Below are 22,340 nucleotides of genomic sequence, written 5' to 3' on the forward strand. Positions count from 1 at the left end.
GTAATTTTTCGGCAGCAGACCCAGTACAATAAAATACTAATATAGTACTAATATAGTAGTTATATAATAATATATGGTTTACTGGTTTGTATTTTGTACGTTCCCACTTATAGACGTAATTTAATATTATGACAATCATAATAATATAATATACCAGCTATACCTACGGTTATAAGACAGAAAATAGGTTCATAATACGATATACCTACCTAGATAAACATGAACTTATACATGAGTTATTTGAATATTATTTACGACAGAAATGCGAAGAAATCGCAATAATATATAAGATTATAGTACTACCTAATAAATCATAAATAATAAACTACCGATGAGTCAGATAAGTCAGTCAGCCTTTCTTCAGCAGTTCAACTGTTACAATTTTAATATAAGTGCGATCGTTCTAACAAAATTATTATATTACATAATCTATTATGTAGGTATTTTAACTATAGGGGCGGTGTCCTCCAGCTTTGGTCGGGCTACACGAATATTATCATTAAGTGTCAAAAAATATATTATTTTCAATATAATAAATTATTATGGGTATTCGTAAAATACAGCTTTAGTCGTTGTCAGACGTTTCGTAATACACGTCATAAACTCACGAACGTTTTAAAACGTTAATGCACGAGTGTGCGATGCATATTGTGTGTACGTAATAAGTCTATTTTTTTCCTTCACAAACCCGACGACTTACGAGTTACAACACCGCAGTCGGTGCTTTTATTTGTTCACGAGAACGCGCGCACGCTGGCCCCTGATACCTCCTATTATTGTACATGTGAGAAAAAAAATTAGATTAATTTATGATTTTTTTTTTTTTTTTTATAATAGCCTTATAGGAAATAGAGTCCGTCCGTCAGCAAAAGCAAACAAATTGCCAAAACTAAATACACTATTTACCAGTTACCACCGCCTCGGCCGTATCTATCTACAGATAATAATATCATAGTCCAAGTGGTGGTCGGGCATCGGCAGGCAGACGTGTTTGCGCGTGCGCAGTGTCGACGACGTATTATCACACGCACACATATGTACACTCGCACACCGACGGTATCATCAATCGTGTCTGTTTTTCTCCGTAAAAAAAAAACAAAATATAGGTATTGAAAAAAATATCGCCAAGAGTCGTCGACTCGTCGTGAACGGCCGACGGTTGCGCGCGTGTTGGTGCTCCGCTATCCAATTACGGCGGGCGTGCGTTTGATTTGTGCAAGCGAGTAAGCTGGGCGGCTGTGCAGTTGTGATGGCGATTAGGTAACCGACAGTTTAGTCGATTCTGGGTTTAATTATTTTTTGAGCGCCCACGGAATTCCCCGAATCGAATATACGACGCTCGCAAGCTAGCCCTTGCAACACGAGTATCAAGAAACCATCGCTGTGTACACGTGATGAATGCAATTGTCGTGGACGGTTCTGAACAGACGACTGCCTCTGTTGCCACTATTACCATCGATTGCAAGACCAAGACGCCATAGCTGTCGGCCAGCAGGCCGACATCTAGTAAGATAGTCACTAACTGAGTGCTATGCATCGTGTCAATGTTGTCGGTAGTGGTGGCGGAAGTAGTCGTCGCTCCACTGTGGTTGTTGAAGAGTCTGATGTGACGGCGTCAACGACATTTGTGGGAGTAGACGAACATGATGACGACTTTGCTGTAGACGACAAAGCAGCAACAACAACTCTTATTTATGTCAAGAAAGAAAGTATGGATGATGATGATGACAATAATCATCAACTGATTCAATTGCAGCATCAACAGCAACACGACACAAACGAAATAGAAGATGTGAGTATTAATCAATAACATGGTAGATACCAAATGTTATCGATATTGTTATGTTTATTTTATTTATCAAATATTTATTTTTAACAAATCAAGATACATTTTCCAGATATATTCATATCATAGTTCATGTCTTACATTCCATCAATGTACAACTTTTATTGTTAGGTAATATTTATAAAAAATAAACTAATTAAATAAATTATGTTACATACATGTTCTATACTTTTTGAAGAATTGTTTGTTATGAAGTGTTTTATTAATAATTGTCACTAATACATTTTTTTAACCAGGTATTAATTATCATCTCTAATTAGTTATTTTAACAAATAAGTGTACCTATGTACCAAGTACATTAATCAGATTTAATTTTTGCTGATAATTTTATTTTTTGGTACCTAAGTAAATCCATGAACCTATCAATTAAAATTTTTTAAATAGGTAGTAGGTACCTTTAGTCATTTTTTATTATAAAGGAAATTATATTAATTTTGTAAAAATTTATTTTTGATTAATGATAAATTATATACCTACCTAAGTATGTATTAGGACTATAAACTTGTTGTTAGAGCACACCTATGAAAACACCAACACACAATGTACTAGTGTAGATTATTACTTAATTTAGCACTCTGATGATCAGAAATAAGAATGAGAATAAATAACAATTTTTTTTACCAGCTTGCTAAAAACCAGAATTAGTATGTAAGTTTAAAATGGTTAAGCCGGCTGATATGTCCGGCTAATTTTATATATAGTTTTATGCATAATATATATTTTTGGAATAAATGTTATTTTCACAATTCTACTATAGTAAAAAAATCAAAATTATACCTATCTGATTACATTCCTGGCCCCACCATTTACAGCACATTCTGCAATTATCCCAGATTTATGGAGATACTAAAATTTTTAAAAACCTGCTAGTAGCTGTCTAATCCAACCAATCATCATCCAGGCTTTTAAACATTTTTATATTAAATATGAAATTGAATGACCTTAGTATATATATTTTTTTTGGTACCTAAGTATAATCTCAACAATATTACAAATATATACCTATATAAATACTATAATGTATAATACAATCCTATATTAAGTATGAATAAAATGTAAAAAATAATTATTATCGTGTTTCGATACATATTTTTTCTAAATTATTTTTGTTATGTACTTTACCTAAAACTAACTGATATTAAAATGATAACTAATTTGTAATGTCTCGTTGAATATTTAAAATAGACAAATCAGTGATCCTTTATTGTTATATAACTACTCATCATTAATCTTTAACCAATTTTTGATTTGGCTATCATTGAAAAATGCTTGCCTCTTGCATAATTTACTGGAATAATGATTGCAATTTAAAATAACTCTTACAAGTTAAACCTCTTTTAGTTTGGTACCTATTCCCCAAATTTAATGGCATTGTTAATATTAACTGTGGTAATTATTATTATTATTATCAAACCTTTCTACAATTAATCTTAAACAAAATATTTTATAACTCAATTAATGCTAATATAATGAATTTGAACAATCAAAACAATATTTATTAAAATTTAATATCTATTCAAAAATGAAGAATTATGGCTCTAATTGTTTGGGTTATTTATTTTGAGCCTGGGTACACTAAAAACCTTTTATCACCTCTCCCCTCTAGTTTTTTTTTATAGTCCAGTCAGATAAATAATTCTCTGTGGATATACACCATGGTCGGGATTATAGTAGGCGTCCTACCATGATCGGGATTATAGTAGGCATCCTACAATTATCAGACTGATAGTAGGTGTCCTACTATGATCGGATTGATAGTAGACGCACAACCATATTGACAATACAGTGAAACCGTACAAATAATATAGTGGACAGCCATGGGGAATTAAAAATGGTCCACTATAAGAAAAACTCTACAAAATGGACATTTGGGAGAAATTACTAAATGTCTACTATAGGGAGATGTTATAAAGAATTGGTTATGCATTTACATATTCATACATTTAAATTGGTACATATTAATTTATTATTTATTATATACACAATATTCAAGTGTTTAATAGTGGGTATAAAAATGTTTAATGTTTATGTACCATTAAAAATATTTATAATCATTTTTGTGTAAATTTTTTCTGCTCTTTGTAATGATATGTATATGTATTATGTTCATTTGTGAAAGGTAATTAATAATTAGTTATTACTGAAAGTATACAGTTTATACCACCTTGTATACCACTGTACTTAGGGATACTTTATACCACGGACATCCCCAGAGGGGGGCAAGACAGGCATTTGTCCCCCTATAACTTTAAATTTATTTTTTAAAGCATTATCTGTAAAACTGTTAAACATCAATTAAGTAAACATGTATAGATTACTTTTAAAATGTAGCATAAAATGCATGAAAAAATCTTTATTTAAAAAAAAATTAATTTCCTCCTCTCCTTTGAAAAATGTCTGAGGATGCCCATAATTTACACTAGCTATTTTTATTATATATTTACCAATAATTTGTATTAAATATCATTATTACTTTGTATTTATTTGTTTACAGATGTATCGTCGTCACCGCCGCCCTAGATTAACTGCAGCAGCCGCTAAACATCAACAACTTCAGATTCAACATAATCAGCAATTTGATAACATCACATCATCATCAGTATCAACCACCACTGCCAATCGCCAAGAACGACTTATGCTAGTGTCTGTTGATTCTGCTAATATTGGAAACAGCCGACACCGCCAACCATCATCGATTGCTCAATTTTGTTGTTCAAGCACTACTGCAGCAGCAGGGATACAACAACAGGTAACAATTTTAAATAGTAGTTAATTTTTTTTTAAATTATTTATAAAATATCTTGAATAATATTACCATTTAAAACACTAAATGGGTTCAAAATTTTTTTTTAAATAGTCATATTTTCAAATAAGTGATTCAATTATGATATAATTTTGAATACCAATATTATAAGGTGTTTCATAAAAGACAGATGGCATTAATACTATTATTCACTTTGTATTTCTTGCCGTTATATATCCGCATGCACATTAAATTTAACATTTAAAATACTTGTGACTGTATTTGAATAATTCATTGTCGTATAAAATTGTTATTGCAATATTTTTGTGTGATAATAATAGTGGATCACCAATGTTGTTGATACAAATGCACATATTGTTATGATTTTATTATGGTGATTATATTTATGTCATCTCTAGCTGGTTATGTAATAACTCTGACTTCTGCCTTGTTTTCGCTGCAATCGGTTGTTTGTTGTAATTTGTAGTATGTACTGTTACGATTAGATATGCATCACTAACGAAATCTAGATATCTAAAAATACTTACTATTATACACATTTGTAATAAAGTTACAAGTAATAACTAATAATATTACCTTTATATAAATCACTTATTGCGAGTACTAAGCTTTTATAAACACTATTATGTATCTTCTATTACCTTTTCGTTGTTTTCTTTTTTTCTGTAGCATCAACACCATCATAACCAACAACAACAACAGCAGCAACAAATTCCTCCTACTACTGTTGTAATGATCAAAGAAGAAGATGTCTCCATGTCAGCCGTTGTTGGTGGTGACAGCTTACATCACCATCATCATCATCATCAACAACACCAGCATCATCATCAACAACAACAGCATAATATGACCACGGCAGCAGCTGTAACTATCGTCTCTAACAATAACAACAGTAACAATGCCACTTCCTCGTCACCACCTCCTCCACGACGGCTGTGTCTGGTATGCGGTGACGTTGCCTCAGGCTTCCATTATGGTGTTGCATCATGTGAAGCTTGCAAGGCATTCTTCAAGCGCACCATACAGGGTTTGTACAAGCCCTTGTTCTGTTTTTTTAAAAACCTTTTTCCTTAAAACATCACACACATTTAACCGACCTGCTTCCAATTTCCCTTGTATCAGGATGTGGTATCCCTTCACATTATAATTACAACAGCTATCTGTTATTACTTCCATTATCACTACCACTAAATTCCCTGTTGTGAAATATTTTAAAGTATACAATGGTAATTGAAAGTAATTAACTATTATACATGCTATATAAATGTTATAAATTGTACATATAAGTTATATGTAAATTACAAATACACTTAATTTTAATATGAAGGTAACATTGAATATACATGTCCTGCCAGTGGAGATTGTGAAATCAATAAGCGACGGCGAAAAGCATGTCAGGCATGTCGAATGCAGAAATGTCTGAGGACAGGTATGCTCAAGGAAGGCGTGCGCCTGGATCGGGTGCGAGGTGGCCGTCAGAAGTACCGAAGACAGCCGTCAACTCCTATACCTACTGCAGCGATCTCTGTTGTCCAATCAGCACCGCAAACTGTGCAACAGCAATCTACTGCAGCGACAACTGTTAATAACTCTATTCACCACCATCATCATCATCATACGCACAATAACAATGCTGCATCGTCTATTCATCATCACCACCATCAACAGCAGTCTTTTAACAATGCTTTCAGCAACAATAAAATCATTACCACTGGAAACTACCATCACCACCATTCATATCACCATCAACAATCGACTTCAGGGCCTCGTAATATTTGTTATAATAGTAGTAACGGTACAACCACAGCAATGTCGGTACACAACAGCCGGCATCATCACCATAGATCACTTAATAGCAATGGGGGTGTGACTGGTGGTTGGAACAACAATAATGACGATGGTGTGTGTATTAAACAAGAGTTTGAGCTGCAGTGTTGTTGTAATGATTCTACACCGGCTGTTGATGCAATTAGGGAATGTGGTAAGTCTTAAAGGTGTTATTATTTTATGAAATAGTTTTAAAAGGTTTTAGAAAATTAATTATAGAGTCGCTGAATTTTAAATTTTAAATGTTTTAATAATTTGTGTTAAATATCTTTAAAAACCTGACAGTTGAGTTAAATTGTGATATTAAATTAAAAAGACACCGAACCATCACATTATCGTTGTCTTAAATCTGTGTTCAGCATCACCAATTTTGAGTTATTATATTATTAAACTTAAAAATAAGAATAATGTACAGGGTATTTCTAAGGTTTTTTTTTATCAATATTAATATTGTAAATCAAGTTTTTTCAACATAAGCATTTTGAAATTGTATTATTTTACATAATACTTAACTTGCTTTAAAATTAAAATATTAGTACAAATCTATAAGAAGCTAAAGATTATATTCTCATTTTTAAGTTGGATGATATAAATTCACTTTAATATTTAGGTTAATTACACAAATTTGGTATTTTTGAACGACCTGAATGCAAATTTGGTATGTTACGTAGTTTCCTATATATGTTCATAAGATGGAGACAAAAGATGTGGATTCAGTTCTCTTAAGAGGATATCAGTGCACTATTTGTGTTCTTTCTCTGGAATCCCTGGTTTCACACTTACAACTTAGACAAAACGCAGAATCATTTTTTTTTTATATTTTTAAATAATCTTAGAGTAAAATGACTTATTACATAAAGGATAGAGAATTATATTTTTGAGGGAATGACATATCGATACTATATATTATATTAAATATAATATATTATTTGATTTTATATTCGAATTTCAAAATAAACAAAAAAGTTTTGTACATTTTAATGATGTTTTAATTGTTTTGAGACAATATTTAGGTAAATCGATGTTTGATTCCTTCAAAAATATTATTCTCCGTCTTTTTGAAATGGTTGATTTTACTCTCAGATTACTTAAAAATATTTTTAAAAAAATGATTTTTCATAAAGCGTTTTGTCTATATTGAGCGTGGGCAGAGAGAGAGAGAGAGAGAGAGAGAGAGAGAAAACAAATAGTGCGCTAACATCCTCTTAAATATTAAAACATCGTATGGAGTGTAATTAGTAGTTATAAATATAAATATTTTTGTTTTGAATATTATAATATTTATTAAATGCTGTAAAACATAAACCGTGATCGTTTGGTTTTCTTAGAAAAAATGTTGGAAGCCCTTAGACAATGTGAACCTGAGATGCCAACCTTATTAGGTGTCGGGGACGGATCAACTAACGCTGCAATCACTATGGAGTTTTTCACACAGTCCTCGACGCTGGGGGTGAAACAAGGAACGGCAACTGCAGTGACTATGGGTGGTAGTCTAGTCGAAGATGGTATATCATCAACATCTTCGCCATCGTCATCGTCATCATCCTCGTCGTCAGCATCAGCATCGTCGTCACCAACGGTGGCTGCTTCTATGGTGGTGCATACTCTCGCTGAACTATATGACAGAGAGTTAGTAAGCACCATTGGTTGGGCCAAGCAGATACCCGGTTTGTATAAAATTAATTTATCTATGCATACATAAATATATATTTACATAGTTTATAGATACATAGTAAGTCAAAATTTAATGCTAAATAGAACGTAATATTAAAACGTTCTTCAAATTTTTAGATCTATTAGTGTTTAAAATGAATTTGTTATAAATTAAATTGTGAATAAATAATTATTTTCAAAGTTTCATCGTTCGTTTTTAAAGGTAGCGTATTTTATTCCTTTTTTATCAACGATAATTCACTTGGTTTATATGACAAATCGATTTAACATCCATTAATAATTTTGATATCGGTTAGGTTAGGTTAGGGTTAGGTTTGATTTACTATCGACAGATTTATTTTTACCTGCAGGGTTCACTGACCTGTCGCTCAATGACCAAATGCGCTTATTGCAATCGACTTGGGCAGAACTATTGACATTAACCACGGCATTCCGTTCTTTGGAACAGTTTAATGGTCAAAATGGTGACGGTATTAGTGACATTAATAGTATTGGCGTTGTCAGCGAAGAATGTAGTGGCAATGGTCTTAGGTTGCGGTATGCTACAGACTATTGGTTGGACGAAAAGTTGGCTAGAGAATGTTGTTCTGCGACCAACAGCGCCACTTCATCGTCAAATGGTTCAACTACCACCTCTAGTACGACTAGCGGTACAGGAGTGATAACAACTCCAACTGTGCTGGACATTTACAACTTGGTTAGTATTATGGATCAACCTTAAAACTTACTAATATACATGAATTATGAGTCCATAATGTTTTCTTTAAAAATCCTTAAAATAATTTTTTAATAATTTATTAAAATAAATAATGTCGTTAGTATAAATTATAGATAGTATGCTAATAGATAATTTACACCTGCAAGAAAAAAAAATTAAAGATCAGAGATGTTTTTTTAGGTACAGTGTATTGGATAAATATTTAGGAGCATGCTAGTTTTGTTCGGAATTATATTAAATTAAATTTGTTTATTGTTGATTTGCGTTTCTGTGGCAATATACAAATACAGTATAGACTCAGTTATCCGAATCTCCGTTATATGAACCATCCGCTATTATCGAATATACCCTCCTACCCGAATTTCGTCAAAAGGTAATATATTCCCATATGTAATTATTTGGATCATATATTTCTTAATACATAATGTAATTCTATAATAATAATAAATATATTATACATAATAACATACAATTTATAATTATATGTAAAAATAAATTATTTTTAATCAATTTCCAGTGTCCGAACTAAACGCTGCCCCAGTTAAATCGGAAAATCGAGGTACTACTGTAATTAAAATAAACAAAAGAAAATTTCTTATTTAAAAATTATAGTAAAAAATAACAAATTAATTTTTAGTAGTCTATATAATGTTAATTTTCAAATATATTCTATGAATAAAAGTAATTTGCTATTATTTTTTTTAAAAAAATAATTTATATCAAAGTGCAAGCGTGTGTAGTAATTTATTTTATTCTTAAAGGTTTGAAATATATGTATGATGATATTTCGATTTGTATTAGTGTACACCCATAGGCTGAAATCCATTGAAGTCTCAGCTAAGGCTAACGTTATTAACATCAAGTTTAGCGGGAGCCTTCGATTTCATAAAATTAAAAAGATATGAGTATACTCGAAAACCAATCATAAGATTTTAAAAAAGTAGTTAATAATATTTTGAATGTTGATGTTTAAAAGAAAGTGTTACTACAGTTTATTTGTAAATTTTCCGTTTATCCGTAATTGAAAGATACGTAGATAACTGTAATAGGCATTTAAAAGTACGATTTGATAGCCCATTATTATTTCATCCTTAATACATAAGTTTATGTTAGCTTTATTGTACCTGTATCAATCTAATACTTATTTGCATAATATGCCGACCAATCGTTATTTCTGCATAAACTGCTTATCGTAGTTTTATTACATTTATCTCAAACAAAATGAAAAATAACACGTCGTTATTCGTGAAACATTTTATGAAGTCATAATTATAAAAAAATTACATTAATATTCTGGTGTAATAGTGTTAATTTTCTAGTATTCTCTACAGAGCATCGTCCCATTATACGCAATTATCTCTGTAAAATATCTATGTAGACCAGTGGCGCACTGAGACCTAAATTTCGGGAGGGAGGTGGGGGTTAATTTTTAAATTTGTTCCATATTGGAAGATCTGACACCTGACCATAACAAAACATATTGTACATTTTAATAGACTACTCATTTTTATTCATGTTATTATTTTCAATTGTCATATCACCCTAAATTTCAGTTTTCTCATAGTATAAAAAAATCCATTATAGAAATTTAGGGGGGTTTATCCTCCCCCGTTATTACGCCACTGATATGGGCATAATTATTTGAATTCTACAAATCCATTATATATACTCAGGTTATTCTAAGAGCTCAATGAGCGGCAGACGAAGTCAGGCTATATAATCCAGTCGCAAAAACCTGTCCGTCGCTCCGCATCGGCCCCCCTCCCATATCTCGAACCATACCTCTGTATACATATGGGAATGGTGCCCATAGTGGGAGATGCATGGTTTACAGTCGTACTCTCGTAGGTTGGGGTATAGTTAGCACGTCCTCACCACTTCACAGGTTGTATGCCGTACCTATGCTCGAGTGCGGTCTGTTCTTATTCTGAATAAAGTATAGCTTCAAGCTTGATTAATTTTGGATCGTAAAATAATAATAATAAATTTAAATTACGTAAATTAATTTATTATAGTTTATTATTACAATTATGTGTATTACATAAAAATTAAAAGCATAACATTAACAATATTTTATTATGGTTTATGTGCTGCTTAGTCAGCTCATATAGTTCGACAATTTAAGGCAGTAAATGGTGGTGAAGGCTTGACTTCCGATCAGTACTATCTGCTCAAGGCGTTAGTTTTGGCTAATTCAGATGATCTAACATTAGCATCATCATCGGTAACGACAGCGACATCCACTGGAAAAAACCTCGGTACCAACAAATCGACGTCTAAAGGCGAAGAAGTGGTGGTCCAGCAGCTGCAGCCATCAGCTGTCAAACAGTTCCGTTCTACCATTGCTCGTGCTCTTCAAACCCATCTTGAAATGACCGTGGCGTCAGCACCGAATTGTTGTTGTTGTGATGGTGGTACTAATTGTTGTTCTGCGCCAAGCATGTCTATGGATTGCTGTGGCAACGGTGGAACCACCACTTCTGATGCCAGTGGAATGACTACAAATTGCTGTAACTGTTGCTGTAACATTAATAGCAACAACAATACTGCCCCAAATCAGCTCGACAATGGTGGCGAAATCGTTGTCGTCGTTGACAATCACCAACAGCAGCATCATCATCAACCACAACAACGTATGGATACCACTGGCGGCAATACAACCATATCCACTACAGAAGCTTCTGCGGCTACAGTAGTTGTCGTCGGGTTAGTAACATGCCTAAAGCTATTAAAAATGGATTTTTTTTATTATTTACTAATACTTATTACCACTTTTGTTTGTAAACAGCACCACCAACAATGTAATGATGGACGATGACGATTGTTGTGGAAGCACTCCATTAGTTGACAATCAACAACTCCATCATCATCATCATTCTCATCACGCAGAATCTACAGATTCTGCTTCGTCTAAACTCGTACAATTGCTTATGTGTTTGCCTGCGCTTCGGCAAGCCGATCAACTAATCCGGCAGTACTGGACCCGAGTTCACCGGGAAAATCAGCAACAATTAGGTGCTGCCACACCAGCTCCACAACCACAGATCACAGTCCCTACAGGTACTGAAATAGGTTTTCCTAGGCAATCTACAGCGGCTAATCATTTATCATCCATAGGTAATGATGGCGGTGGTACACCTGTTGTCAAAATGAATAAGCTGTTTGTCGAAATGCTGGAGGCCTGTCTGCGGTAATTACATTATTCGGTGGTCGTCACACTGCTCCTATATGTATTCTGGGTGGTGTTTCGGCGTTAATAGCAGTGGTAGACATCACAGACTTTTAAACTATGTAAGATATAATAAAACTCGTGTAATCAAATGAGGCATCATAACACATTATATTGGTTGGAAAATTAACATGGATAGAGATTGATAAATCATTCTATCGCTATATAGTTATTGATATTGTATAATATATAATAGTATATAATTTGTATTTTTCTATATTTACAACCAAAGACTTGGAAAATAAACATCAACTGTTTATATGCAAAACATTCCGGGTTATTTATCTAGTTTAGTATGGAAGTCTGTGGGTAGTGTTAAATAGTTTTACAATAGTTGTAGTGTTTTGTTTTGTTTTGTTTTTTTTTTGTTTATTAATAGTAATAGTGACGGAGACACTAAACGTTGATATGAGCGTTGATGTGTTTCCATTAAATAATAAATTCATTAGCGCCATATATTTTTAATTTTTGTTAGAATTTTTCAAATTTGTGTGACAGTTACATATATTTGTTTCATATTTATTTATCACAATACCCTCCTCTCAAAAACATACCAAAATTATTGTTGTATGTGTAAATTGTATACGAACTGGATGTACGTTTATGTTTTGAAATATAATAGATATTTATAGTATGACTTTTATGATTTTAATTATAGACAAACGTATATTTTTAAAAATATGTACATACATATATATGTATACAATTTATACAATATATATGTATGTATAGTTTTAGTTTTATAATAATAATATTTTATTGCCAATCATTGTTATTGTTGAGATTGTTATAGTTTTTTTTCTCTTTTATCATTGTTTGTTGTTAAATATTTTTAATAATATAAAATATACGTTACTATACGAGTATCCACAAAATTCATTTCAATATATCTTTGTATTTTATTGAGTAATTTTACAATGGTAGCAACTTGCTAGTTTCTTATGTAGGTTATATATTGTGTTATTTAATATTTAATCAATCAATTTGTATAAATGAGAAAGTAACATGATAGTACAAACTGTTTAATGTTCCTTTAAGATCTGAATACATAGACTCTTAGACTTTATAAAATCTAAAATTTAGTAGTTCAATGTACAATTTGTAGCCTATTAATATATAATATTTCAAATAATATTAAATATATCTATAAGAAGGAGAAAAGGACTCAAAAATAAATATTTAACTTTAAGTATCATGCATTACATTTGTTAAATTTGATATTTAAACTTCATATCATATATCTGTTAAATAATATTTTTATACTAAATTAATTTTGAGTAACTACAAATAATAACTTGATAGCTAAATTTTTTTTTCTAATAATAGCTATTAAAGAAGAAAAATATTAAAATATAATTAATGAAGGTTGAATACAATTGCTTACATATTTTCTCTGATGCTCAATGTATTTCTAGCGTTCCTCGCTACCCAGGTCTTAGCAGTGTTCCAAGTGGAGGGGAGGTTAGGGACTTTGCTCATGTATTGTATTGTAATTTTTTTTTTAGCATACCTATTTATTTGATCTGTTATTATTTATTACCTACCTGCTATGTTAAATATGCCGAAGTGTCCGAATTGGTTCCGAAACGTCCGAATTGGTTCCCGGGTTCTTTCAAAAGGTATATCCGAATTGGTTCACGGGCTGTTACAAAGGGTATATCCGAATTAGTTCCCGAGTTGTTAAAATGTTGACTTAATAAATAATATATAACAAACATTTTTTAAAAATTAAATCTTAATTTAAAAATATAAAATAAATATAGGCGGTATATCGTTTTTTTTTTATTCCTTAATTTTATTTATAGTTATTATTTTCTATTATTGAGGTAAAACTTATAACAAATATTTTTTTTAAATTTAAATCTACTGATTTCGTTATTTTTATATTTGTCCATTTCTGTTTTTATAGATATTTTCTTATTTTTAGACTTCAGGTTTTGTAGTTTGTTCGAACTTCGCAATTTTATATATAAGTTTCAATTTTAACTTCTTTTAGTACATCCATAAATTGAAATATGTGGAATAGAAGCAACTGTTGAATATGCTGTGAAATGATTCACAGCAATTAGTAGTTAGTTCTATACTACTGGTATATTCAGCCCACATTGTTGTTGGAAGTGAGTTGTCTTTTTCAATATAATTTTTAAAATATAATCGAAGAATTCATCAATTTTTTCATTTAAAATATTAATTATAATATTAAATATTTCATTTATATTATATTGTATTTTGCTTTTTCGTAAATCTGTTTCGGGAACCAATTCGGACGTGTGCCGCCTACCTAGAATATCGGGAACCAATTCGAATGCAGCCAAATATGCATATGTTATGTTTTAATATATACATTAAGTATTAACTATAGAGAGCACAAACAAAACCATATCATACTGTGTAATATTGTAATAGTACTTCTACATTTTCTCTGCAGCGTCATGTCCGGTCCGTGTCATAATTGGTGTCTAGATTGTCTGACACTGCAGAGAAACCAATTATTTTAACACTTATAGTAATATATATATATATGGAACATATATAGTATATAATATATACTATAATTTTCTAAGGTTATAACTTACAAGTTATAAGCTAGGTATATAAACATTTTAAACCCTAAAGGCCCCATTTTTATGTCTTTCATTTTACCTCATTTGAAATAATGTATTAATAGTAAACACTTATATCATGATTTTAGATCTAAAGTTGCAATTTGATTTTACTGTTTAAAGCTAGTTGCTGTAGTAATACCAAAAACATAACAATTATAGCATGCATATGGTTATCTGATAAACCGGGTTATCATTAGGGCTAGGACTTATATGCATTTGCATGTTTTTTTCCTTAAGTCCAAATTGTTTGGTTTTCAGGTTTGTCCACGATTTGGCTTAATCTCGTTTAAATAGGACCATTTTTTTTTTTTTTTTGCATATTTTGGACATAATGCATATAATTGCATATTCATAGATTTTTCAGAATTCTATATTTTTTAACTAACATTTTTTACATTCAATAATTGCTAGAGACCTGTAGATAGATAAAGACGTTACCTATCGCTTTTATACATGAAACAATTGACATTTTCTGCGTAGTATGATAAAAACAATATTTTTAATTTTCTAATTTACATAGAAATATCCTTCCATGTAATATGTAATAATATATGCTCTAAAATGTAATACAATTATCCAAAAATGCTTAAATAAAAGTTTTGCTTTTAAACTATATCTTTTACTTAAAATAAACTATATGTCTACTTGAAATGGATTAATTTCGACTATAACTGGCAGTTTTTTTTTACTAATTAACATTTTTATTGATTAAAAAATTCACTTTTTTCTAGTACCAATGTAATTTTGTCTCCAAAAATAGGCTGATCCTATTCAGCAAAAGCAACTGAATTCAACTGTATTTTTTTTCAACTGATAGATGGTGTTACGTCCCGACTGAACGTCGATTCATACATCAACGTAGAGATGAAATACTGATGTATACAATGTAATAATGTCTTTATTTTCACAAGTTATTAATAATTGATACAAAAATACAGTTTATATGCTATAAAGGTGTTGGTGAGCGGTGTTACGACCTTACTCTGAAATATTGTTTTAAATGACAATGAGTAGTTTTACGACCTGCCTCTAAGGCCGGCCGCACACCAAAAGAGCAAAACTGTTTTAGTCATCGCTAGTCATTTTTGTCTAAAGACAACTAAAAACAATTTGTTTTCGTCGGTCGCACACCAAAAGAGCAAAACTGTGTAATTCATAGTTAGTCGTAAAATTGTAGTATAGTATTTCAGTCACCAACATGTCTTCCGACGAAGAAGAAGTTATTGTTCCTATTTTGTGGTCTTTGTTGTTAAATATCGAAGAGAATGAAAAACAAAAAAGAATGTGGGTTCATCCTCTAAATAAAAAACGTACAACAAATAATTTAATCAAATGTTTTTTACGTGAATTACGTAATGATGATTTAAAATTTAAAAATTTTACGAGAGTAAGTCCTGAAACATTTGATTACATTTTGAATATAATTTCTGAAGAAATTCAAAAAGCTGATACTAACTTCAGAAAGAGTATCAAACCGGATGAACAATTATTAGTCACTTTGTGGTAAGTAGAATTTAATTTAATTAGTATCAAATTCAAGCTTTAGAGGAAAAAGAATTTTTTTGTAGACTATAGTATATAGGTACCTATAACACCTTTATTTTAATGTAATAATCTAAATTATAATTTTATATAATTACTTATGAAATATATTTAACTTTTTTATTTTTAAATTATTATTTATACATCACTTAAAAATTATTTATATGAGTTCTTGATATGAGTTTGAACTTTCTGAAGAAGACAATAATTCTGGACTTTGAGAAAAGAGAAACTGCGTAGTTTGAGGCGAGTTTTGATTTACTGGTTGAGGCTGAATAGTATTCTGTTGATTTGGCTGTACATTGTTTGAATATAATGTCGAAAAGTTACTTGTATATATCGATGTTGCAGAAGATGAAGTTTCTTGTTCATCAAGAAGTTGATCCAATGTACTTAAAACAGCGTTTTTAAATCTACGCTGGTTTTTGTTATTGAGCTTTTTAAAATCTGGTACTAAACTTTTTAAAAATAATAATTCTGGTGGATCTTCAATTGGATTGACTTTTGGAGTAGTTTTTGATTTTAAATAGCTGATCATTGGTTCTGCAATCATCTCACTTGTCAGAACTTTTTTAATTTTTTTTGGTTTCTTAAACTCGTGTGTACTTGAACTTTGTTCACTATCTATTTCTTCATCCACATTTACATCTGGGTTCAACTGAAGTGTTATATCAGGTTCTTCCTCAAAATTTGTAACCTCAGATTCTTCAACATTTTTATAGGTTGTTTCGTCCAAATCATCCGCAGTAAGGTTACTTGTCATAGTTTTATGTTGCAACATATAATCTTTTAAAAACGCCATGTTATCGTATAAATACCATTTTCTTTTTTTCGTTGCACCGGACCCAGATGTAAATTTCTTTTCCTCACGTAATTGTCTAGAAAACGAATTGCGTAAAGTCGTCCATTTGGTTTTACATTCTGAAACTATAAAGAAAAAAAAAGTTGAAGACCTTATAGTATGTTTTATCTATAATACATTAATATGTACTTAATGAATAAAAAAGTTACACAATATGGGTAAGTTTAAAAATTAGAAAACATGTTTTATATTAATTCAAAATGACTAAAAATGTAATGAATTTAATTTAAAAAAAAAATTACTGCGTAATATTAGAAAATTATGTCAAAAAACAAATTTTTCTATGAATAAAATGTATATAAAAATAAAAACAATATTGTTGAGTGTGCACAAGTGTGTCACTTTTCCAGACTTTTGTATTTGTATAAAAAATGATCCATTATTATTTTATTTTAATTTATTCCTCATAATTTATGTTGTAAATAATGTTACAGTTATTTAGCGTCTGGTGAACGTTTTCAACGATTGCACTACCATTTTCGTTTGGGAGCTACAACCATTGGAATAATTGTTGATTCTGTATGCTCCGCGATATGGAAATTACTATCTCCTATATATTTGCCATCACCGAAAAAAGAAGACTGGATAAAAATAGCAAACGATTTTAATGAAATATGGGATTTTCCAAATTGTGTTGGTGCAATTGATGGTAAACATATTTCTATTATTTGTCCTCCAGGTGCCGGTTCGGAGTATTACAATTATAAGGGCTATCATTCAATTGTACTACAAGCGGTAGTCAATGCTCACGCAAAGTTTGTTGTAATAGACGTTGGTGATTATGGTCGATCTAGTGATAGTGGGATTTTCAAAGAATCTTTATTTGGTAAAAAATTAATTAATAATAAATTAAATTTGCCTGCACCAAAAAAAATTGACCATAATATAAACGAAGACTTCCCTTTTGTATTTGTTGGGGACGAAGCTTACCCACTTTTACCAAACCTAATGAGGCCATTCCCTCGCAGGCAGTTAACAAATGAAAAACGTATTTATAATTATCGTTTATCCCGTGCAAGAAGAATAGTAGAGTGTGCATTTGGAATTATGGTAAAACGATTTAATGTATTGGAAAATAAGATGTTAGTTGGTCCCGAGAAAGCTACTAAAATAACTCGGGCGATATGTGTACTTCATAATTTAATTATGACAAGGGAAGTAAACCTTACAGAAATTCATAATGAAATTGAAAATCATCATAATCAAATTGAATTAAGAGACGAAGCAAATATTGTTCATCATAACAGATCGTCTATAGCAGCTATCGAACAACGTAATAAGTTTATGGATTTTTTCAATTCAGAAAATGGTTCAGTTCCTTGGCAAGACAGATATTTAGTTTAAAAAAATAATTTTAGTTCTAACTTTTAAAATATAATGTAATTGTTTAATATTGTTTTATTTAGTACATTTGAAGTGCTTTATTTTATTTTTTCTATACTTTTATTTTATAACTATTCAATATAATTTACTAATTATTTCTATAAAAATATATTGACCAATGATCAATTTTATTTTGTCCTATTTACTTTACTAAATTATTTGTTTAATTATGTAGTGTGTATGAGACATATTTTATACCATTAAAATGGAAATTGAAAAAGTTAATTATTAAATGTAAAAAAAAAAAATCTAAAAATACTTGATAATATATTCGGCTCAGCGGCGTATACTTACTATAAAATATAGTATATGCATGCGCAGGCCGTGTCGCATTATTTTGTACAATAATAAGTAAAAATTTTGATTTCATATAAAAACATAAAATAGTTCAAAATAACATAAGGGCTTGAGCAGGAAGGCGCTCAGCTGCAAACCTAGAATTATATTATTATAAAATATTAGAGGTACCTGGAGCTTTTAGTATTCTGGAGATTTCTGTCCATAATTTTTCCTGAACATCTCGGTTGCTATGTTGTTTGTCTTTATAATTATAGATGGTAGATCTTTGTTGAACAAGTGTTATGAGTGTTTCCAGGTCTATATTTTCAGTGGTCATAGTTAAGACTGAGTAGAAAATTTAAAACGTCACATGTTTATTATTTGTTAATATATTATTTAATATGTGGAATATGTTTATAATTACCTTTATATAGGTATACAAAATGTATAACGTATAAAAAAATTTTAAAATTTATATATTACCTAATATATAAAAACAGTAATCATATATTATTATTAATTATGAATTGTAATTAATTATATTAATGAACGATCGTTCTGCAACGTCTGTGGTATCCAACTATAATTAACCATCTGATAACGGTCAAACTGGCGGTTTGACTAATAAAAATTGTTTTGTTTTGACTGACGAAATAGAGCATGTTCTATTTCGATAAAACACGATTAGTCATGACTAGAATTGACTGAAGAGCAAAAATGTTTTGTTTTGACTATGACTTATCAGTGTGCGGGTTTCACTGAATTACATGTGTTCTATTTTTAATTAGTCATAATAAAGCTGCTTCAGTCTGCTTTAAGCAGTTTTGCTCTTTTGGTGTGCGGCCGGCCTAAGTGTCTTAAATGTCCCTAACCGTCTGATTCAAATTTAAGAACCGTTTGGCTCACATTTTAGAAAAACTCGTCTGGCTCACATTTTAAAAACCGTCTGACGAGCTCTTGTCGTGGTCTCTCTTATATATGCTCGTATCCGTAGGATTAGGTGGTCGTTTAAAACTTTGATACTTTGAACCACCAACGAGTAACTATTCGAAATTGTATACATATAACTAATTGAAAATAATGTACCTAGCCATAAACTATATAATTCTTTCCCTTTTTTACTTTCCACTAAATAATTTTTACTGGAACTAATGTTATACATTACACATATAAACATATTCATGATTATCATATTTCATATTGTATAAATAGTGGGAAATATTCTATAACAAAAAGGCAGTTATTAAGAACTTATAACTGACTTCTATACTACTAGCATATTTAGCCACATAATTATGTATTTTTCAGACTCTATAAAAGTAAGTTGACTATTTAAAACGAATAGTAGGTAACCAAACTTAAGTACCTATATATAATAATATATCAACAACTTTTTCGTTGAAGAGGACGCTACCACTCATAGTCTGTACCTAATGAGAAAACCTAGTTTACGCGGATGATAGTAGGTAACTACCGAGATCGCCAAATTTTAATATAAAATTAGAGAACAGCTAACAGTATTATTATTATGATCAATATGATGCTTAATCTTTTTTTCTTTTATTTAAAAAACTTGATGAAAACCATTAGTTTTGACAATTACAATAAACATTTGAATATATTATAATATTTACTAAATTAGAAAAACATTATTTTATTTATTTAAATTTAAATTATGAAACCAGCCAGGTTGAATAAATTAAGTGTAGATAAAATAACAGATTGAGTATTTCACTATAGGATAGATTCAGGATTGGCTGGAATATTTAGAGAATTAATTAAGGAGAGAAAGCTTTTGCGTTGGGAGATGATATATGGGCAGTTAAAAAGGATGTGAGTGATATTGCAAGTGGTGGGGGTTGAATGGCGGGTGAAGAAGGGGGGGGGTCATTTAGGCCGAGCTTGAATGAGTGCAAAGGTAGTAAAGTGTGTCCGAGCGAAGACTATATAGAGGAAATATTCTTGCGAGATAGTTTAGATTTATCAAACCAAGGGAGAGGTGAAATGGATGACGCAATGTCTCTGTACCAAGTGGCGAAATGAGTGGGAAGACTTTCCCAGTATCTGAAATCTGAGCCATAATTTATCAACGCTATTTTTAGCATTGGGCAAAGGTCAAATCAGGGTATTGTGCTGGTCGGGAGACAGCATAAGGATGAGGCTGTGCTTAAATTTTAATTGTTATAATAATAATTTTTTTTTCTGTGAATTTTTAAATTAGTTTTTTCTGTGTGCTTATTTCAATTCTTTAAAACAAATAAGTGATTTGAAATATCAAACTTTTATCGTATAAAGTATAAACTGTGGCTTGGAAAGGCGCGGTCGTACGCTCAATCTGCGGAACGGTCGTACGTACCGGCCGCAGTTGCTAGCTCGCGGATGGGTGACCACCAGGGATTTTTAGCAACATATCTTTGTCACACATACACAAACACGTGTTACAACCCTATCAACTTAAAAACCCACAAACTAATATACAAAATAACCCCTACCATACCACCCCACACCCAATGGCCTATGTTACCGTGGGTTCTCCTAAAAAAAAAAGTATAAACTGTAAAATTCAGTGATTTTACAATAATCCCAAGATATTTTAATTTAAAAAATAATATTTAATACGCAACACTGATTTTTGACGAACTTTTGATGTACTTAATTTAATAAAAAGAAATCAGGAATTGTTGTCCAATACAAATTTTCAACAAAATCGATAATTCTAAAATACATTTTTAATTTTCACAAAATGCTTTTAGTATACCTAATTTTATACACTCCAGGAATCATCATGATAATATATTCAAAATACAAATATTTATAATTTTCATTTGTTTTAATTATTTTTCTATGATAAAAAAAAAGAAAAAAATGCTTTGTCAAAATTAAAAAATTTAATTTAAGGTTCCTTATAAGTTGGTAAGACTGGAATTTAAAGAAAATATAAGCGTAAAACTAAAATAACTTGTTACGGCTACAACGCAATTGAGCATAATCGCTTATGAAATGATTGAGCAAACTACTGTTGGTGTATCTTTCAAAGGAAATAAAAGCATAATAAAAACCTACATGATTGGGCATAAAAAAAACTCTGAGATGTTGCCATTTTCAGTTTTGAACTATATCATACAAAAAGTATCTATTTATAAAATTATAATAATTCAGAATAGTATAGTATGAGTTGTGAAATAAAATTACTGTCTACTGTAATATTATTTATATCCCTATTACAAAATAAACTTAATAGTATATTGTGTGGCAGGGAAGTGAGCCATTTCAGTCGCGGGCGTCGTGTGCATTTTTATTTATATTATATTATATATTTATATTATATTATATTATATTATTATATTATTATATTATATATTATATCATATATTTATATATTAAATATTATATTATATTATATATTTATTATTTTTTATTTTTATTTTCGCCCAAGACTGAAATGGCCTTCCCGCGCGAGCCACACATACTATTTTTTGTCACGCCCCTGCGTTCATGGAAAAGGTTATGCAGGGATCTATGCAACAATTATAGACTATTCTACAAAAACAATTTCATGGAAGACATTTACTAACGCATCGTTCGACGCACTTATCTAGGAACAGTGCAA

The 22,340-nt window shown here is 30.6% G+C and overlaps 2 protein-coding genes across 3 annotated transcripts; one reads left to right on the top strand and one right to left on the bottom strand.

The window, feature by feature from the left end:
• Positions 1–1,031: 1,031 nt before the first annotated feature.
• Positions 1,032–12,945, top strand: LOC107165110 (uncharacterized). 2 transcript variants are annotated; one of them, XM_015513195.2, is made up of 9 exons: positions 1,034–1,792; positions 4,341–4,595; positions 5,280–5,637; positions 5,938–6,591; positions 7,766–8,104; positions 8,462–8,808; positions 10,928–11,535; positions 11,618–11,889; positions 11,947–12,945. In XM_015513195.2, the coding sequence occupies exons 1-9, from the start codon at positions 1,532–1,534 to the stop codon at positions 12,021–12,023; spliced, it is 3,171 nt and encodes a 1,056-aa protein (XP_015368681.1). In that variant the 5' UTR covers positions 1,034–1,531; the 3' UTR covers positions 12,024–12,945. The 2 variants fall into 2 exon arrangements, with proteins under 2 accessions (XP_015368680.2, XP_015368681.1); XM_015513194.2 differs by having other exon boundaries at positions 1,032–1,792; positions 11,618–12,945.
• A 3,298-nt stretch (positions 12,946–16,243) lies between these two features.
• On the bottom strand, positions 16,244–19,104 carry LOC149060733 (uncharacterized). Its single transcript, XM_089216077.1, has 2 exons — positions 18,920–19,104; positions 16,244–17,133 (listed from the first exon to the last, which is right to left on the bottom strand). Exons 1-2 carry the CDS (start codon positions 19,065–19,067, stop codon positions 16,367–16,369), a joined length of 915 nt encoding a protein of 304 aa, XP_089072203.1. The 5' UTR covers positions 19,068–19,104; the 3' UTR covers positions 16,244–16,366.
• Between the last annotated feature and the right edge of the window lie 3,236 nt (positions 19,105–22,340).

This window comes from Diuraphis noxia, unplaced genomic scaffold (genome assembly GCF_037042655.1).
Source record: "Diuraphis noxia isolate RWA-SAM2 unplaced genomic scaffold, SU_Dnox_SAM2 contig0001, whole genome shotgun sequence".
Lineage (NCBI taxonomy): Eukaryota > Metazoa > Arthropoda > Insecta > Hemiptera > Aphididae > Diuraphis > Diuraphis noxia.